General features: G+C 36.9%; 2 protein-coding genes across 2 annotated transcripts; both read left to right on the top strand.

The window, feature by feature from the left end:
• The first annotated feature begins 351 nt into the window (after nt 1-351).
• Nucleotides 352-2652, top strand: K441DRAFT_609055 (putative cytochrome P450). Its single transcript, XM_067645498.1, has 5 exons — nt 352-510; nt 568-631; nt 692-1071; nt 1269-1841; nt 1904-2652. The coding sequence occupies exons 1-5, from the start codon at nt 417-419 to the stop codon at nt 2380-2382; spliced, it is 1590 nt and encodes a 529-aa protein (XP_067505118.1). The 5' UTR covers nt 352-416; the 3' UTR covers nt 2383-2652.
• A 216-nt stretch (nt 2653-2868) lies between these two features.
• Nucleotides 2869-4074, top strand: K441DRAFT_658329 (uncharacterized protein). The gene is made up of 3 exons (XM_067648327.1): nt 2869-3190; nt 3247-3324; nt 3383-4074. Exons 1-3 carry the CDS (start codon nt 3020-3022, stop codon nt 3965-3967), a joined length of 834 nt encoding a protein of 277 aa, XP_067505117.1. The 5' UTR covers nt 2869-3019; the 3' UTR covers nt 3968-4074.
• Nucleotides 4075-15808: the final 11734 nt, after the last annotated feature.

Raw genomic sequence — 15808 nt, 5'->3', positions numbered from 1 at the left:
AAAACGTGTGTTTTGTGAAGCAAATACAACCTGAGGTTGAAGTTAAGATTTGCATATAATCACATGAGAAAACTTGGCAGAGCAGCGAACCCGCGAACCTCCTCCCATACCTACTATTGTTCTAGCCGCCTTTGATGTGATCCCCGTTATAGGTCAAAAGACAGTCAAGATTGGGTCAGTACCTTGCTTGAGCCTCCCACAGCTTTCGGACTCAACCCCGCACTCCCGAAGCCCTGTGCTACACCTTCGCGTGTAATGGCCCAATTAGAATGCGCCCCGCATCCCGGGAGATGCAGTCCGTTATAAAAAGGAGTCCAAACTTCGAGGTCGTGAGAGTAATACCTGGGTTACCAGGCATTCCCATTTCGCCCTGTCCCCCACAATTCCTTTGTAGAATAGCATAAATCGTTGTAACCATGATTATTCTTGGGGTTATTATCCTGTCCTTAGTTTCCAGTGTGGTTTATGCTTTAGTCTTCTTGGGCAGAAGGGGTCGCAATTATCCTTGTGGTACGCAACTGCATCCTCAAGCTGAGTTCTAAGATTGGGACTGACAATTGAGCGCAGGTCCTCCAACTTTACCCTTGATCGGCAATCTTCATCAGATGCCGCTGAAGAGGGCACATGTAAAGTATGTATTCTTTCCACCCCCACCGGAGTTTATAATTATGGCTGGTAACCAGCTGTCCAGGTTCACGGAATGGGCGAAAGAATATGGCGGTATCTATTCACTTAAGTTGGGTACCGGTACCGCCATTGTTTTGACAGACCGCCGACTGGTGAAGCAGCTAATTGACAAAAAGAGCTCCATTTATAGTGGAAGACCCATTTCATATGTCGGCCATACGCTCATCACTGGAGGCGATCATCTTCTTATTATGGATTATGGCGATGTGTGGCGAAGCTTTCGGAAGCTCATCCACCAGTACTTCATGGAAGGCCGGGTGGAAAAGGAGCACACAATCTTAGTGAACGCAGAGGCAATTCAAATGGCTCGTGATTTCTGCATTGCTCCTGAGAAGCATATGTTACATCCCAAGAGATTTAGTAACAGCATAATAATGAGTCTTGGTAAGTAACATTTTTTGAATTCCTGTGTCATACCGGACTCAAGTCTGGGACGCATCGTTTTGTAAGGCTGTATACGTTTTATGCCGCACCCCTCATCTATTTATCAGATACTTCGAGTTGTCTGAGATGAGTCCCTTTTTCCTCCTTCCTGTTTTAAGCTGCACCAGAAACTACAGAAGATTAACCTTCAAATACAGTCTTTGGTATTCGTACCCCGACATACAACACTGCTCATATGACTAAACTTTATGCTCTCATGGAAAATTGGTCGGAAGTAATGGAGACCGGCAGCACACCTCCCGTGGATATATTCCCGTTCCTACATTGGATCCCGGAGCAGTTCCTTGGTATGTGGGTATCAAGAGCTAAAGACGTCGGGAAAGAGATGAATGAGCTCTACGCAGAGTATCTTGACCTCGTCATTCAACGCCGCAAGGTTGAAGGCAACAAAGAATCCTTCCTGGACAAGGTTCTTGACCAAGAAGATAAGCTTGGGTTCAATCGCCACCAATTGTATTTCCTTGGAGGCGTTCTTATGGAGGGCGGTTCGGATACGTCTTCCTCGATCATTATTGCCTTTATCCACGCTATGACCAAGTGGCCGGAGATCCAAAAGAGAGCTCAGAAAGAGATTGACGCCGTTATTGGTGATGATCGAACGCCAGTATGGTCGGACTACGAAAATTTGCCGTATGTAGCCGCCACAGTGAAGGAAGCAATGCGATGGAGACCCGTCGTACCTCTTGTATTCCCGCATGTGCTAACAGAAGGTAAGAGCTCATACTTCAAAGCCCACTCCCTCTTACAAGAATTCGCTCATGTGTTCTTTCAGACGACTGGGTGGATGGTATGTATCTACCCAAGGGTAGCATGATCTTTATAAACGCGTATGGAATGCACCATGATGAGAAGAAATTTCCCCATCCTGAGGTTTTTGACCCGGACCACTACAGGGGCCAGACAGCACTTGCATCTGAACTTGCTACTGCAGCGGACTACGAGAGCCGTGATCACTACGGATACGGCGCGGGTCGACGTCTATGCCCTGGTATTCATCTCGCAGAGCGCAATCTTTTCCTCGCAATCTCAAAGATACTCTGGGGTTTCTCGATTGGCCCCGGCAAGGACGCTCATGGAAACGTTATTGAACCGGACGTCAGCAACGAAACAGGATATAGCGCAGGTTTCTTGGTCTGCGCGCATGACTTTCCCTGTGAGATTGCGCCGAGGTCTAAGGCACGGCGGGAGACAATCATGCGAGAGTTCAAGCAAGCAGAGTCAGAGATCTTTTCTACTTATCAAAGTCCATAAGTATTCAAGATATTCTGATTTGAAGATAGTAAATGGTGGGTGATCGGCGGTTTAATGTTCCAAGAGCCGTCACTACGGTCATTTAAGAATATGCAATACAGCTCGGGAATCAACTGGCATGTTGCAAACTGTTCTAAGGTCACCCGAATTTATTTAGACTACATTCATAGGGCTCTAGCATGCCAATTTGATCTCGGTTCACTGCGGGACCTGATAGAGACCTCACTTCTGCTAAAAGCTCACTAACTCTCACTTAACTCAGGCTCCCACCAAAAAAGTTCAGTTTATCCCTTAAAAATTTTAAGTTTAAATTTTATAAAAACTTATACTTAAGCTTAAAAAAGTTCTGCCCAACTATTAAAATCTAAAGTTGCTTTGCTTCGCAATATTGGGGGACCGGAGGTGGTGGGCCGACCTTTTAGCGTGATGAGTTCAACTGATCCCTCCCCCATGAAGACGAAGTTGCCGCAAGATGATCGACATTCGCCCGTCCCACCCGCCCACGGCTTTCGGCTATGCGGTCCTTTATACATCAAGATGGCTTCGCAGTATGTAGCGTGTGCCCAGCATAATCCCAAGTGTTCCTCCCCACATTTTTGGCATACGACATTATCGGATCTGCCAAGAATCGGCCAAAATGGGGTTTGAAAGATTGATACGTTTTGTCAGTGAGAGTGGAGAGACTTACTATGGAGACCTAGCAAAGGAGACTCCAACGCTCAAGATCGAAGGATCAACAGTTGCAGTGTTAGATGGAGATATTGCTACTGGTTTCCACAAAACAGGAGCGGAAGCTATTGTCAAGAAGGTGCACTACAGTCGCAGCTCTTACCTAGAGAGCAGTAATTGCTAACCATTCGCCAGTTACTTTCCCCTTTGCCTAAAGCTCATATAATAATGTGTGTTGGTCTGAATTACCGCCAGCATGCCAATGAAGCAAACGTGCGTGACTTCCTATTCTTACTACCCAAAGCAAAACTTTCTAACGATATACCAATAGCTTACCGTCCCATCTTATCCAATAATCTTCACCAAACCCCCAGACGCGCTCGCCGGACCTCTTGACCCCATTCCCATCCACCCCGACGCCCACGGTATGCTTGATTACGAAGGCGAACTCACAGTCATCATCGGCCGCGATGCAAAGAACGTCTCCGCTGCGAACGCACTCTCTTACGTCCTCGGCTACACAGCTGGCAACGACGTGTCAGCGCGTAATTTCCAGATGCCTGACACCTCTGGCGGGCAATTTTGCTATGCGAAGTCGTTTGATAAGTTTGCGCCGATCGGCCTGGCCATCGTCAGCACGTCCGTGATCCCAGATCCGCAGAAGCTGAAGTACGTTACGAAGGTTAATGGACAGAAGAGACAGGAAACGGGAACCGAGGATATGATCTGGAGCGTGGCGCAGATTATTGAACATTTGAGTCGTGGAACGACGTTAAGGGCGGGCACAGCTATTATGACAGGAACGCCGAGCGGAGTAGGGCTTTTTATGAAGCCAAAGGGATTCTTGGGGGGTGGGGATGTCGTGGAGGTATATTTTGAGGGGATTGGGTCTATTATTAATAAGATGGTCTTCTGAGCCGATCCTTGAGAGCGGGAAGATTAAATGGTAGGTTTATCTTGTATGAGTGAAGATAGATAGTTTTTTGAGATAAGCTAGATAACACGAATAATGCACCTGAAACTATTTCCAACTTTGATGATGGACAGAATGCGTTTTCCGTCCGTCGCGTTGGGCGACTTGACCCAGCCCAGGGACATCGGCCTTCAAATCGGCCTTCCAATTTATAAATCGCTTCGTATTCATTGAGCTGATCCAGGCGTCTGAAAGGATGCAGATGGCATATACCCCATGGCTGAGGAAAGGGCAAATGTTTGGCGCCCCATCTGGCTTGACAAACGCGTCTGCATATTCTTTCCCCCCCTCCTTTCCTCTTGAATGACAGTATCATCCTCGATTCCGGAATGCAATCATTATCTGATAAGCCACATCAACCACCTACTCAAAATCTTTAGAGCTTCGTGCAGAGCTTCGTGCAGAGCCTCCGCACACGCGCAGAGCCGGACGTAGAGCCATCCCATCGTGCGGCAGAAGTCACTGTTCGTATTGGGCGCTTTTGGCGCCTTTGCTCGGGTTAGCATGCTGCAGGCACCCTAGCTAGCGCGATTTAACTAGCAAGCCCCACCAAACACGTCGATATTGCGATGCCGATAAAATGCTGCAGAAGGCCACTACTAAAAACACCAATAACATATTTTTTTTGAGGAAGTTAAGCAAAAAGTCGTAATATATGACGTCATGTCTGTAGGTTTCTACCCTCCCTCCGTCAACCAGCTGCTAATTATATAGGAAAATCCTCTATTAAAGTCCACCGAATTACTACCACCTATACGCTTTATACACGTTCTTAACGTTAATAAGGATAAGCCGGTAAAGGACCAGCTTAAGGTTATAAGGGAGGACGTGCAGTATACGTTAAATGAGATGTATTAAGTACTACAGGTCATTAAACGGTTTAGTTAGCGGTTATTTGGCATAGAGGATTAATTAAAGGCGGTAGAGAAGGACTTAAAGGAGGCTAAGCAAAACGCTGCACTAAAAGCTTAATTAGCTTTAGAGTCTCAATATTAGGGGCGTAAGGAAGTAGAGGGCTTAAAATAGTCACCTAGTCGTCGCCTACTAAATAGAAGTTGTTAAAGTACTAAAGGTATAGAGGAAGCCTATAAACCTCACATTTATATACTATTCGCCTTATCTTTATTATAAGCTTCTTTACCTCCTTTTATCTATATATCTAGCACCTTAGTAGGCCCTTATAACCTTGCTTCTTTATAAATCTTTTAATAGAATAATAAGTCCGCGTCCTACACCGTTAAATTGCAGGTAGTAGGGTTTTAGTAGTAACGTAGGTAGTTTTTTAATTTATTCCAGTATTTCTATAGCCAGGCCCAATACTAGGTTAATATTGCCCGTGTTTTAGTAAGCCCTAATAAAAAAGACGCTCAGTATCTTGCTTATTTAGGCCTATTTACTAACTACCTATAATAACGAGATTCCATACCAATTGTATACGGAAACGGCGGTGGTTTTAAAGGAAGGGCCTACTTAATATTTGGAAGATCTTCTTACTAATAATATAGGCGTTAATTATAGCCGTATTAAGCGCCTAGAAGAATAAGGGCAACTAAGTATATATAGTAGTAATCTAAGTAGTATAGTAGCTCCAAAGCTAATTATAAATATTAACACCGCCTATTTAGTTATTATAGTTAATAGAGACCCTAGAAAGCGTTAACTTCTTAACTAGATTATTGCCCTAAACGTTAGCTACCAGCTTCTTAAAGAAGAAATTGTATACCCGCGGTTAACGCCAATTAACTTTATTAACGTCTTCATTACTATATAAGTAAGCTATTATTAAAAACCGTACTAAATTCTTATCCTACTATACATGTAACGGAACCTTATAGCAGTAACTATAATGGGTTCTGTTAATGGGCTAGGTGTGTAGGAAATGCAAAGATAGTAGTTAATAACGTAATAATAACTGGTGGAGTGGTTGCCTAATAGATTAACTCTAATTATATTCTGAGAATTATTATAAGGAAGGAACTATCTAGGTAGGGACTAAGGGTCTTTAAATACACAACCATACTTCTAAGAAAGTCATTACTCTATCTACTCTATCTGCTCTATTCGCTCTATTATAGATCTTATAGATTATATAGATTATACAGATTATATTACGTAACTCTACTTACTATTCCTTATTATATAGTTCTACGGGTTTTATCTTAGACTATGCTTATATTAACCAACTAGCTTCTTCTAACTCTTCTCTAAGTAGTTATAACATTGTACTTAAAGCGTTTATAATACTATCTCCCTCCTCTTTATCTTCATCCTTAAAGATACCTAATATCTCTAAGTTATTTACTAGAGGTGTAATATCTATCTAATTAATTTGGTTAATATCGTTACTTATAATACCTAAAGCACCTTCTTCTTCTTTAACTCTTTATTATACGCGTATAGTCTCTTCTATACTATTACTTAGTGAAGTAATACTATCTCCATGTTCTTGTTATATAAGAGAGGGGTTAGTCTATATTGCGTTAGTAAGTCCTTTATCTTAATAGCCCTCTTCCTATATAAAGTGCACTAAAGTAAACGTTTAATTATCCTATAATATTTACTTAATTTCTAATGCTGAGTATACACGTCTTATAACTCTTAATAGTCTTTAAGTCCCCTAAGTAATTTATTATAGGGTCTTGTATTTAATCTACTACTATAAAGCTTAATAATAAACCATCTATCGCCTTAGCGGAACTTCGTTATTTACGTAATGCTAAGAAGGAGGTTGCTAATGCTTAATAACAGGCTCTTAATTCTCGTCTTGCTGCGTTTACTTAGTTAATTTGTCTTAAAAAGGTTCGCAAGAAGGTTTATTTTAAGGAGTAGAAACTTATAAAATAAGGTTTACAGAAACTTAGTAATAAAAAAACGGATTTTCTTCTAATAGAGAAGGAAATAACTCTAAGTAGTTTAGCAGTTACTCTTCCTAGGTCCCCCTTAGGTAACTTATTCTTTAGCGATTCTTCTTTATTAATGTTGCCTAACCTTTTTTCTTCTAATACTCCTATACCTTTCCTATAGCGTTTTTTAGGTTCTCTAGTAGTTTCTAGGTAGTCTTATTATAGCCTATCTACTTTATTTTATACTATATTTTATTATCTATATTCTTATAACTAACGATCTTTAAAACTTGCTATTTATCTTCCTCTTATCCTCTATATATGTCTACTTTATAAACCGGTGGCTTAATATTCCTATATACTGGCTCTAGTATCGCAATATACTATATAGGGTAGATCTTTATCCTAGCTAGTAGGTTTAACTTAAATATAACCGATGAAATTTTCTATATAATTTTAAAAGGTCCTAGTCTAATATAGTCCAACTTCTTGCTTAGTTGTTAACTCTTAAAAATTTTGTATAGTAGCCACACTTTATCTCCCTCCTTAAGATCTGGTCCCTTAGATCTCTTAGTATTATAGTACTTTTTCATCCTTTGCTATACTACCTTAGCTATTTCCGTAAGGTCTATATAAAGATTTATTAAACTCTTTATTCTTTACTTAGCTATGCTAATTATCTTCTTTATTTAACGTGGCGATAATAAGGTCTTTGGCTTATATCTATAATTCACCTTAAATAGTAATATGCCTATTCCTTCTTATGGTGTTATATTATATATAAACTATATAACTAGTAATAGTAATACCTAATTATTCTATATATAATTAATATAATGCCTTAAATATTGTTCTAGTGTCTAGTTTAATCTCTCCATTTAACCGTCTGTCTATAGGTAATATACGGTGGAAGTTATTGCTTAAACTCCTTACTCTACTAAGAACACTTCCTAAAATACTACTATAAATCTTAGATCTCTGTCCAATATAATCTTGCTTAGTACTCTATGTCTTATAAACACTTCTTTAACATAGATTCTAGTAATATCTTCCGCTAATATTTCTTCTAAATATGCTATAAAGTATCCCTACTTCGTAAGCTTATCTATTATTACTAAGATCGCATTATAATTTTGACTAGTAATAGGATCTCTTAATTTTAGTAACTTAATAATAAAGTCCTATAATATAACCTCCTATAGTCTCTCTAGTATTTTAACTGGTTATAGCCCTCTATATAGCTTATATCTTATTAATTTATTTCTTTAGCAATCTAAACACTCCTTTATTACTTTTCTTGCGATATTTTAGATTCCGTTAATAATATATTCCTCCTAGAGTCTTAACACTAAGCCTATAGCCCCATTGTGTCCTTAAGTTATTCCCTTATAAAATTCTTCTATAAAATACTCTACTATGCTTCTTAGGATATACCTTACTTCTCGGGTTTTATATATATCCATTTATAGATCTTCTAGCTATGCTTTTAGAATTCTTTATACCTAAAAGCTTTTTAGTGTCTTGTAGACCTTCTTTAGTTTATCGTCTTCTTAGGTTGCTATAATCTTTAGATAATTATACCTAATTAATCCGTCTGTGTCCTTTCGCAGTAAAGCCCCTAATAGCTTTTTGTTATTTTATAGTTTAGCCTTTTAACTTAGAGCGTCTACTCGCGTATTATCTGTACCCTTAGTATACTAAATCTCGAAATAGTATTCTGTAAGCATCTCTGCCCATTTAACCTATCTGTAATTAAGTTCTTTTATTATTAGGAACCCCGTTAGGTTCTTATAATCCGTCTTAACTATAAATAGTTTTTCTATACCTTACAAGAATGACCTCTATTCTTTTAGTGCTGCAACTATACCTAATAACTCCTTGTTATAGATGTCATAGTTTAGTTCTAGTAGTATTATCTTTTAACTATAGTATACTACTAGGTGCTATCCATCTTTATATTTTTATAGGAAGCACGCTCCTAGTACATAGTCTAATGCATCCATTTCGACTACTATCTCTAACTGTGGTTAATAGATCTTAAGAACTGGCTCCTAGGTAAACAATTCTTTAATCTTCTTAAATAGCTCCTATTGTTCCTTTTCCTATACCTATAGTTCTTCTTTTTTTATTAATCGTATAAGTAGTTTAATATCTCGTAACCATTACGCTATAAACCTTCTATAGTAATTGCAAAACCCTAGAAACAATCTTAATTACATAACATTCTCCAGTTCTTGCCAATTTACTATAGCCTTAATCTTCTTTAGATCTATACTAAGTTGGCCTAGTTTAATAATAAATCCAACGAAATCGGCCTTTCTAGTAAAGAACTTGCATTTCTTAATTACTACTAGCATCTATTCTTCTTATAGTCTCTTTAAGACCTATTTAATATATTCTCTATATTCTTCCTTACTTATTAAGTAGATAATAATGTTGTTAAGGTATACTATAATAAATTTATCTAAGTATTCTTTTAATACGTTATTAATACGCTTTTAGAACGTTACTAGTACGTTTATAAGCCTAAATTGCATAACTAATGGTTTATATAGTCCTTCCTTTAATCTAAAGGCTACCTTCTATTTATCGCCTTCCTTAATCCTAATTTAATAGTACGCCCATCTTAGATCTATCTTCGTAAAGATTTATATATTACCTATCCTATCTTAGATTTCGCTAATTAAGGATAAAGGATACCTATCCTTCTAAGTAATGCTGTTTAACTATCTATAGTTGATATACAGCCTTAGTTTACCATTTTTCTTTAGTATAAATAGTACTAGATAACCTACTAATAACTACGATGGTCTAATATATCCCTTTTGTAGGTTTTCTTAGATAAACTCTTTTAATGCTCTACCTTCTTCTTTAGTAAGCTTATAGATTGGAAAGAACCTTAGACTTGTTCCTAGTTCTAATTCTATCTTATAGTCCTATACTATATATTCTAACAGCTTTTTACTTTCCGGTAACTATAGTTTTTTACTATACTTATAGTATCTCTTTAGTATATAACTTAAGCCTCGCTTAGTCTCTTTATATATCGCTCTAACCTAGTACTATACTAACTTAGTTTATTATCGCATTTTATATTATTATATATCTTTAATATTAACCTAACCTATAACCTAATTAATCCTTAGATTATATTCCTAATACTACCTTATTATTCCCTAATAGTAATATATTAAAAGACATCTTAACTTATCTCCCTTTAATAGTTATCTAAATTGGTCCTATTTTAAGATTAATAATACCTCCTCTATAGGCTATTGGATCTCCTAAAATTGTTACTAATAGATAAGGGTACTCTTTTTGCCTATATAGTAGCCCCATCCTTTTAACTACTACTAATAAGATATGGTTTTGTATTGCTTCACTATTTACTAATACTTTAAACTGTTAATTTTGCCAATTAACTTTTAGGTTTAGGTGTCGTCCTTAAATTCCTTTAAGGGTCTAAGGCTCTACTACTGGCTCCCTCTAGTTCTATAGGCCTCTACTTTTCCTAACTATTAGCTACTTAATCCTGTTATACTTGGCTTATTCTTTAGCCAATACCTAGTTTGCTTTTTATCTTTAATATACTATAGATAGGTATTCTCTAGACATTCCTACTATTATTATCCATCTAAATATTCTTCTATAAGGAATCTTCCTAGTTAAAATATTAAACTTCCTTCCTCTTAGACTTCTGCTAGATGCTAGCCGTGTATATACTTAGCATTCCTATACTATTATTTATCTATTATCCAGTATATCCTTATAGGGTATTTCCAGTTCTTTTCCTTTAGATTCTTATATATCTTATATATATCGTCTATATATATAATCCATAATAGCGTGTAGTATACTAGGTACTTTAGGTTAACTCTTAACTTATCTTTATCTTTAAGTTCGAACCTTTATTATACTGATCTAAATATTATAACTTTATTTATAGGTACTAAGATGCGCCTCTTGCTTCTCTAGTCCTCTAATTATTCCTTTAAATCCTTTAATATTATAATTAAGGCTCCCTTAATATAATTCATCGCTTTTTCTATAATTAGGTGGTCTTAGATAACTTTTTCATCCAACTATATATAGAAATCTTCCCACTTATTATTATATCGTTGCCTATACCACTTTTAGTATAGCTGCTAGAGTATATACGGTCTATCTATAAAGAAGTATCTTCTTATTACTACGTCGTAATAGCCCTTTATATGTCGTTCTTCGAACCTAGTAGAAATCCCTAAATCCTCTTTGTTTTCCAGTTCGGTAAGCCACTTAGCTCTTAGTATACCTATTCTTAGCCTATTAGTAATTCTTTGTATAGGTACTCTATCCCTTATACGACCTAATATACTAGATCTCATATCTAGTTTCTTTTCTTACTATATAATAATTCTTGCTCTAAACTCTTCTATAGTTTCTTTTAGTTTATATTTTATAGATTAATCCTCGAAGTCTTCTTGCTTCTTAATCACTATATTAACTTTTTAATCTTTAGGTTGAACACTATGTTTACCTAGTAAGTCTTTTAGGTTTATATATCTGTCTCCTAATCTAACTACTATTTGTATTATAGATTCTCTAATTTATAGCGAAGTCTCTTACTTTTTTCTTGCGGGTGTCCTTATTTATACTCCAAATTCTTAACCCCTTAGATTCTTTAATCCTAAGCTTACTTCTTTCTTAAGCTACGCTCTAGCTTTAGTCTAACTAGGCTTTACTAGTATCCTCATCTTATCTTAAGAGTCCTAGATCTTACTTATCTTATCTTAAAAATCTTATACCTTTAGGAAACTTTATCCTAAGCTTATTTATATGTTACTAAACTAAGCTATTACTCTATCCTATCGGTTATCGTCTATTATAGGTCCTTAAGCTTACCTTATCTTATCTTAAGAATCTTAGTTATCTTTTATCTCATTTTAAGAATCTTAAGCCTTTAGCCTTTGGCCTTTATTAAGTAGTAAGCTAGCACTAGCAGTCGTCTGCTTGCTTAATTATCTTTAGATATTACTTCTTCCGTTTTATAAAGCGATAGATACTATATCTAATGGTGTTATAATACCCGTTACCAAGCCTTACTCTATAGCGGTCTTAGTCTCTACTTCTATTACATTATTAAGGTTTAGATACCCCTAGTTAATTCCTTTACTATCCTTATCGCTATTAATTAATAAGTACTCTAACTCCATTGTTATTGTCGCTAATTGTTATCTATACGTTACTATAATATCTTAATCTAGCTTATAGAGTCGATCTTATTCTTTATCTAACTCTTTAGTTCCTTTAAGTCCTCTTAACTCTAGCTCTTATAGCCAATAGCTTACACCATACTTAGCGTCTTTATAAATTCGGTATACGTTGTTATAACAAAACGTAAAACTTCTAATTAAACATTTCTTTGTTCCTTATAGCATACTATCGTCCCTCTATATATATATATTACATACTACTAGTCTAGTTCCCTTTACTATATAATAACTTTAACCACTTCTACAGTCTCTAGCGAAATAACCCTATTTTCCGCAATTTATATAAGCTCCTTCTTTAAACCATTACTTTTATTATAGAGTCCGCTCAAACGTCTTTTATTACTAAGATCCTTAGTTTAGCCTATACTCCTTAGTCCTATAATTACTAGATCCTTAACCTCTAGGTTTTTATAGTTTCTTACTCTATCTCTTATAGGCTTCTTTAGTACCACTTAGGTCTATTAGCTCTACGCCATACTATAGTTTCTAACTTAGCTTTAGTTATTACGTGCTTTGCGCCTTATATAACTATAGAACTTTATTCTAGCTTTTCTTAGCCTATTCCCTTTAGTAGATCCTATTATTAATCTTTATCGCTTAATCTATTAGTTCCCTTAGGGTATCCGCATCTTTTATTAGAATAATTACGTCCTAGACTTTAGCCTTAAGTCCTTGCTTATACTGTGCTATAAGCGCCCTATTATTCTACTTAACTTATATTACTAGTGTTTAAAACTATATCGTATACTCAATTGCTAAGGTTCGCTATATAATATCTTAGAGTTTTCTTTTCGCCGTAGTTATTGCCTCTAGATCTCCAAACATTTATATAAGTTGTTCCACAAATCTGTCCTAGCTTAAAAATATAAACCGTACTTCTTAGTTTATAGTTATTATTCCACTTACCTATATTTCTATAAGGTAAGGCTTAAACTATTTAAGTGCCCTTCCTATTAAGAATAGTCCTGCGTACGCTATTTAATCTATAGGTATTGCCAGCTTTGCTCCCTCCTATGCTACCTTAAAGTGCATTTGCGTAAGAAATCCTTTAAGCTTTAATCTCTCTCCTAAAAATCTTTTAATTAATAGTAACTTAACCTTTACTGCTCCTATCCCGTTAATCTTATTTTTAAGTGCTGTATTGTTTTCTATTAACTAGTCAACTATTTCCTATAATTGTCCTACCGTCATAGGTTGTTGCGAGTCAGTATCCGCCATACTAGTGTTACCCCCTAACCTTAAAGTAGTTGCCGCCGTCAATAGCGTTATAGTAGCTGCTTTTGGTGGTATATTATTTGACTTCCTATATTTAATACTGTAATTAGGTAGTAATTGTGTAACGGAACCTTATAGTAGTAACTATAATAGGTTCTGTTAATGGGCTAGGTGTATAGAAAATATAAAGATAGTAGTTAATAATATAATAACAACTGGTGGAGTGGTTGCCCAATAGATTAACTCCAATTATATTCTGAGAATTACTATAAGAAAGGAACTATCTAGGTAGGGACTAAGGGTCTTTAAATACACAACTGTACTCCTAAGAAAGTCGTTGCTCTATCTGCTCTATCTGCTCTATTCGCTCTATTATAGATCTCGTAGATTACACAGATTACACAGATTATATCACGTAACTCTGCTTACCATTCCTCGTCACATGGTTCCACGGGTTTTATCCTGGACCGTGCTTGTATTAACCAACTAGCTTCTTCCGACTCTTCTCCAAGTAGTTGTAACATTGTACTTAAAGCGTTCGTAACAATATAATTAAAAGCACTAGATTAATTACGCTAATAACTATTCCCGTAATAAAATTAAACGGTAGCCTTTTCTTTATTTTATTAACCCTTTTATATACCTCTAGATAGTGTAACGGTTCGGCTAACTGTATAACGTCGTTATACTAAAATATAAGCAAGACGGATCAAGGTTGTTCTAACGCCGACGACGTATATAGTCGCCTGCTGTATCCTTTACTAGCTCCTTATTTTAGTCTATTTATAATATAGCCCCTTATTGCTGCTTAATCTATCGGATTGCTTTTACGGGATCGCTAGCCGTGATATTAGACTAAAATTAACCTCATCTGACCTGTAGAGGCAATATAATACTAGGTTTAACGGTCAAACGCGTAGCCGGACAGAGAGCTGGTCTACTACTACGACTACCAACCAACCCACCTTCTAAAAGCCCTGCAACGGTGTAGGTAACTACGACAGCGATTAAGCAGCTGAAAGAAGAGACTGCGGCAATTAGATTAGAAGGATTATCCTAATTACAAATTTAGACAAAAAGAGACACTATGGCGAAAAAGAGCGCATTAAGACCGAGCGCGCTAGAGATAGCCATTGACCTAACCCTGGCAGACCGCGAGGAACCCGTAGATTCAACACTTAAGCTACTAGAGCTCTAACCGTACTATAGCGAGATAGAGCTTTCGGACGATATAAAGAGCAAATAGGACCGTTTTATAATACAATCGTTGGACACCAAAGACCCTATATACTTTAAGATGGAGACTAAAAAAGAGTATACGGCCGCAACCACCTAAAGTCTATCCGAGATACCTATAACTAAACTTATAGAGGAGCTAAGGCTCTAGGGAATATAAAGGAAGGCGATAGAATAGCAGATTGCTATACTATAGCGTCTTATAAACAACTACGCGCATAAAGCTCTTAATGCAAAAGAGGAGGCTTAGGTAAAGATAGCGGAGCTTAAGGAGTACCTAGATAATAGGACAGACGAGCTCCGCGAGGCTAATTAGAAGATATTAAGGATGGGCCGTAAGGTCACTATATAAGCCCTAGATCGGGAAGACAGTAAGTAAGGAAGTACACCGTTATATATAATATAAGAAGGGACACTACTCTCTTAAATAAGCAGTATTGCGGGCTTAGGACGTACAGCAAAGTTTCTAAACCCCCCTACGCTTATAGATGGGAAAGAGCCTACCTATTAGGCCTAGAGTGGCTATATACAAAATAAGCTTCAATTTAACGCGGACTAGTTTTATTGAGACGACCTAGATTAGGAAGAAGATGCAAAGGTAGTATACATTAAGACACGCGTAGGTGGTAAAGCTTATAACCACCTCTTACCCCACTTAGAGGTGGAGCGCAATATAGGACACAACCCTACTAATACAGAAGTACTCGAGTTCTTAGAAAATGTCTTTAAGGATCTAGACCATTAGATTAAAGCTTAACAGGAACTTAAAAGCCTAAAGATGCTATACCTAGGTAACTTTAATGACTTCCAATCTAACTTCGTCCGACTAGTAAATATTTCAAAGATGCCACAGGGCTAGTGGAAAGAGGAGCTTTACGATAAGCTTTATAATAGCCTATACGTCTAAATAGAAGTTAAGGTAGCTGATAAACGATATAGCTTTAACGCCTATTACAAGACTGCTTAATAGTACGCCTAAGGGCTAAAGCAGTTAGGTAAGGAACGGAACGACTATTAAGTAATCCGAGCTAAGAGAACTCCTATAAAGGACGCTAAAGAAGCTAAGAGTCTCCCACCTAGACGGTTCTTAACCCTAGCACCGGCCGTAAAGGTAACAGCTACTTACTTTAACTATGGTAAGCAAGGATATTATTCTGGGGACTACCCTACGCTAAAGAAGACAGAAGCTAAGGTAATTGATTAAAGTGAGGAGTATAAGATAGCTACTAACTTAGCGG

Source organism: Cenococcum geophilum (genome assembly GCF_001692895.1).
Source record: "Cenococcum geophilum 1.58 unplaced genomic scaffold K441scaffold_16, whole genome shotgun sequence".
NCBI lineage: Eukaryota > Fungi > Ascomycota > Dothideomycetes > Gloniales > Gloniaceae > Cenococcum > Cenococcum geophilum.
Note: the sequence above shows the minus strand (reverse complement) of the source record. Positions and strands in the feature narration are given on the sequence as shown.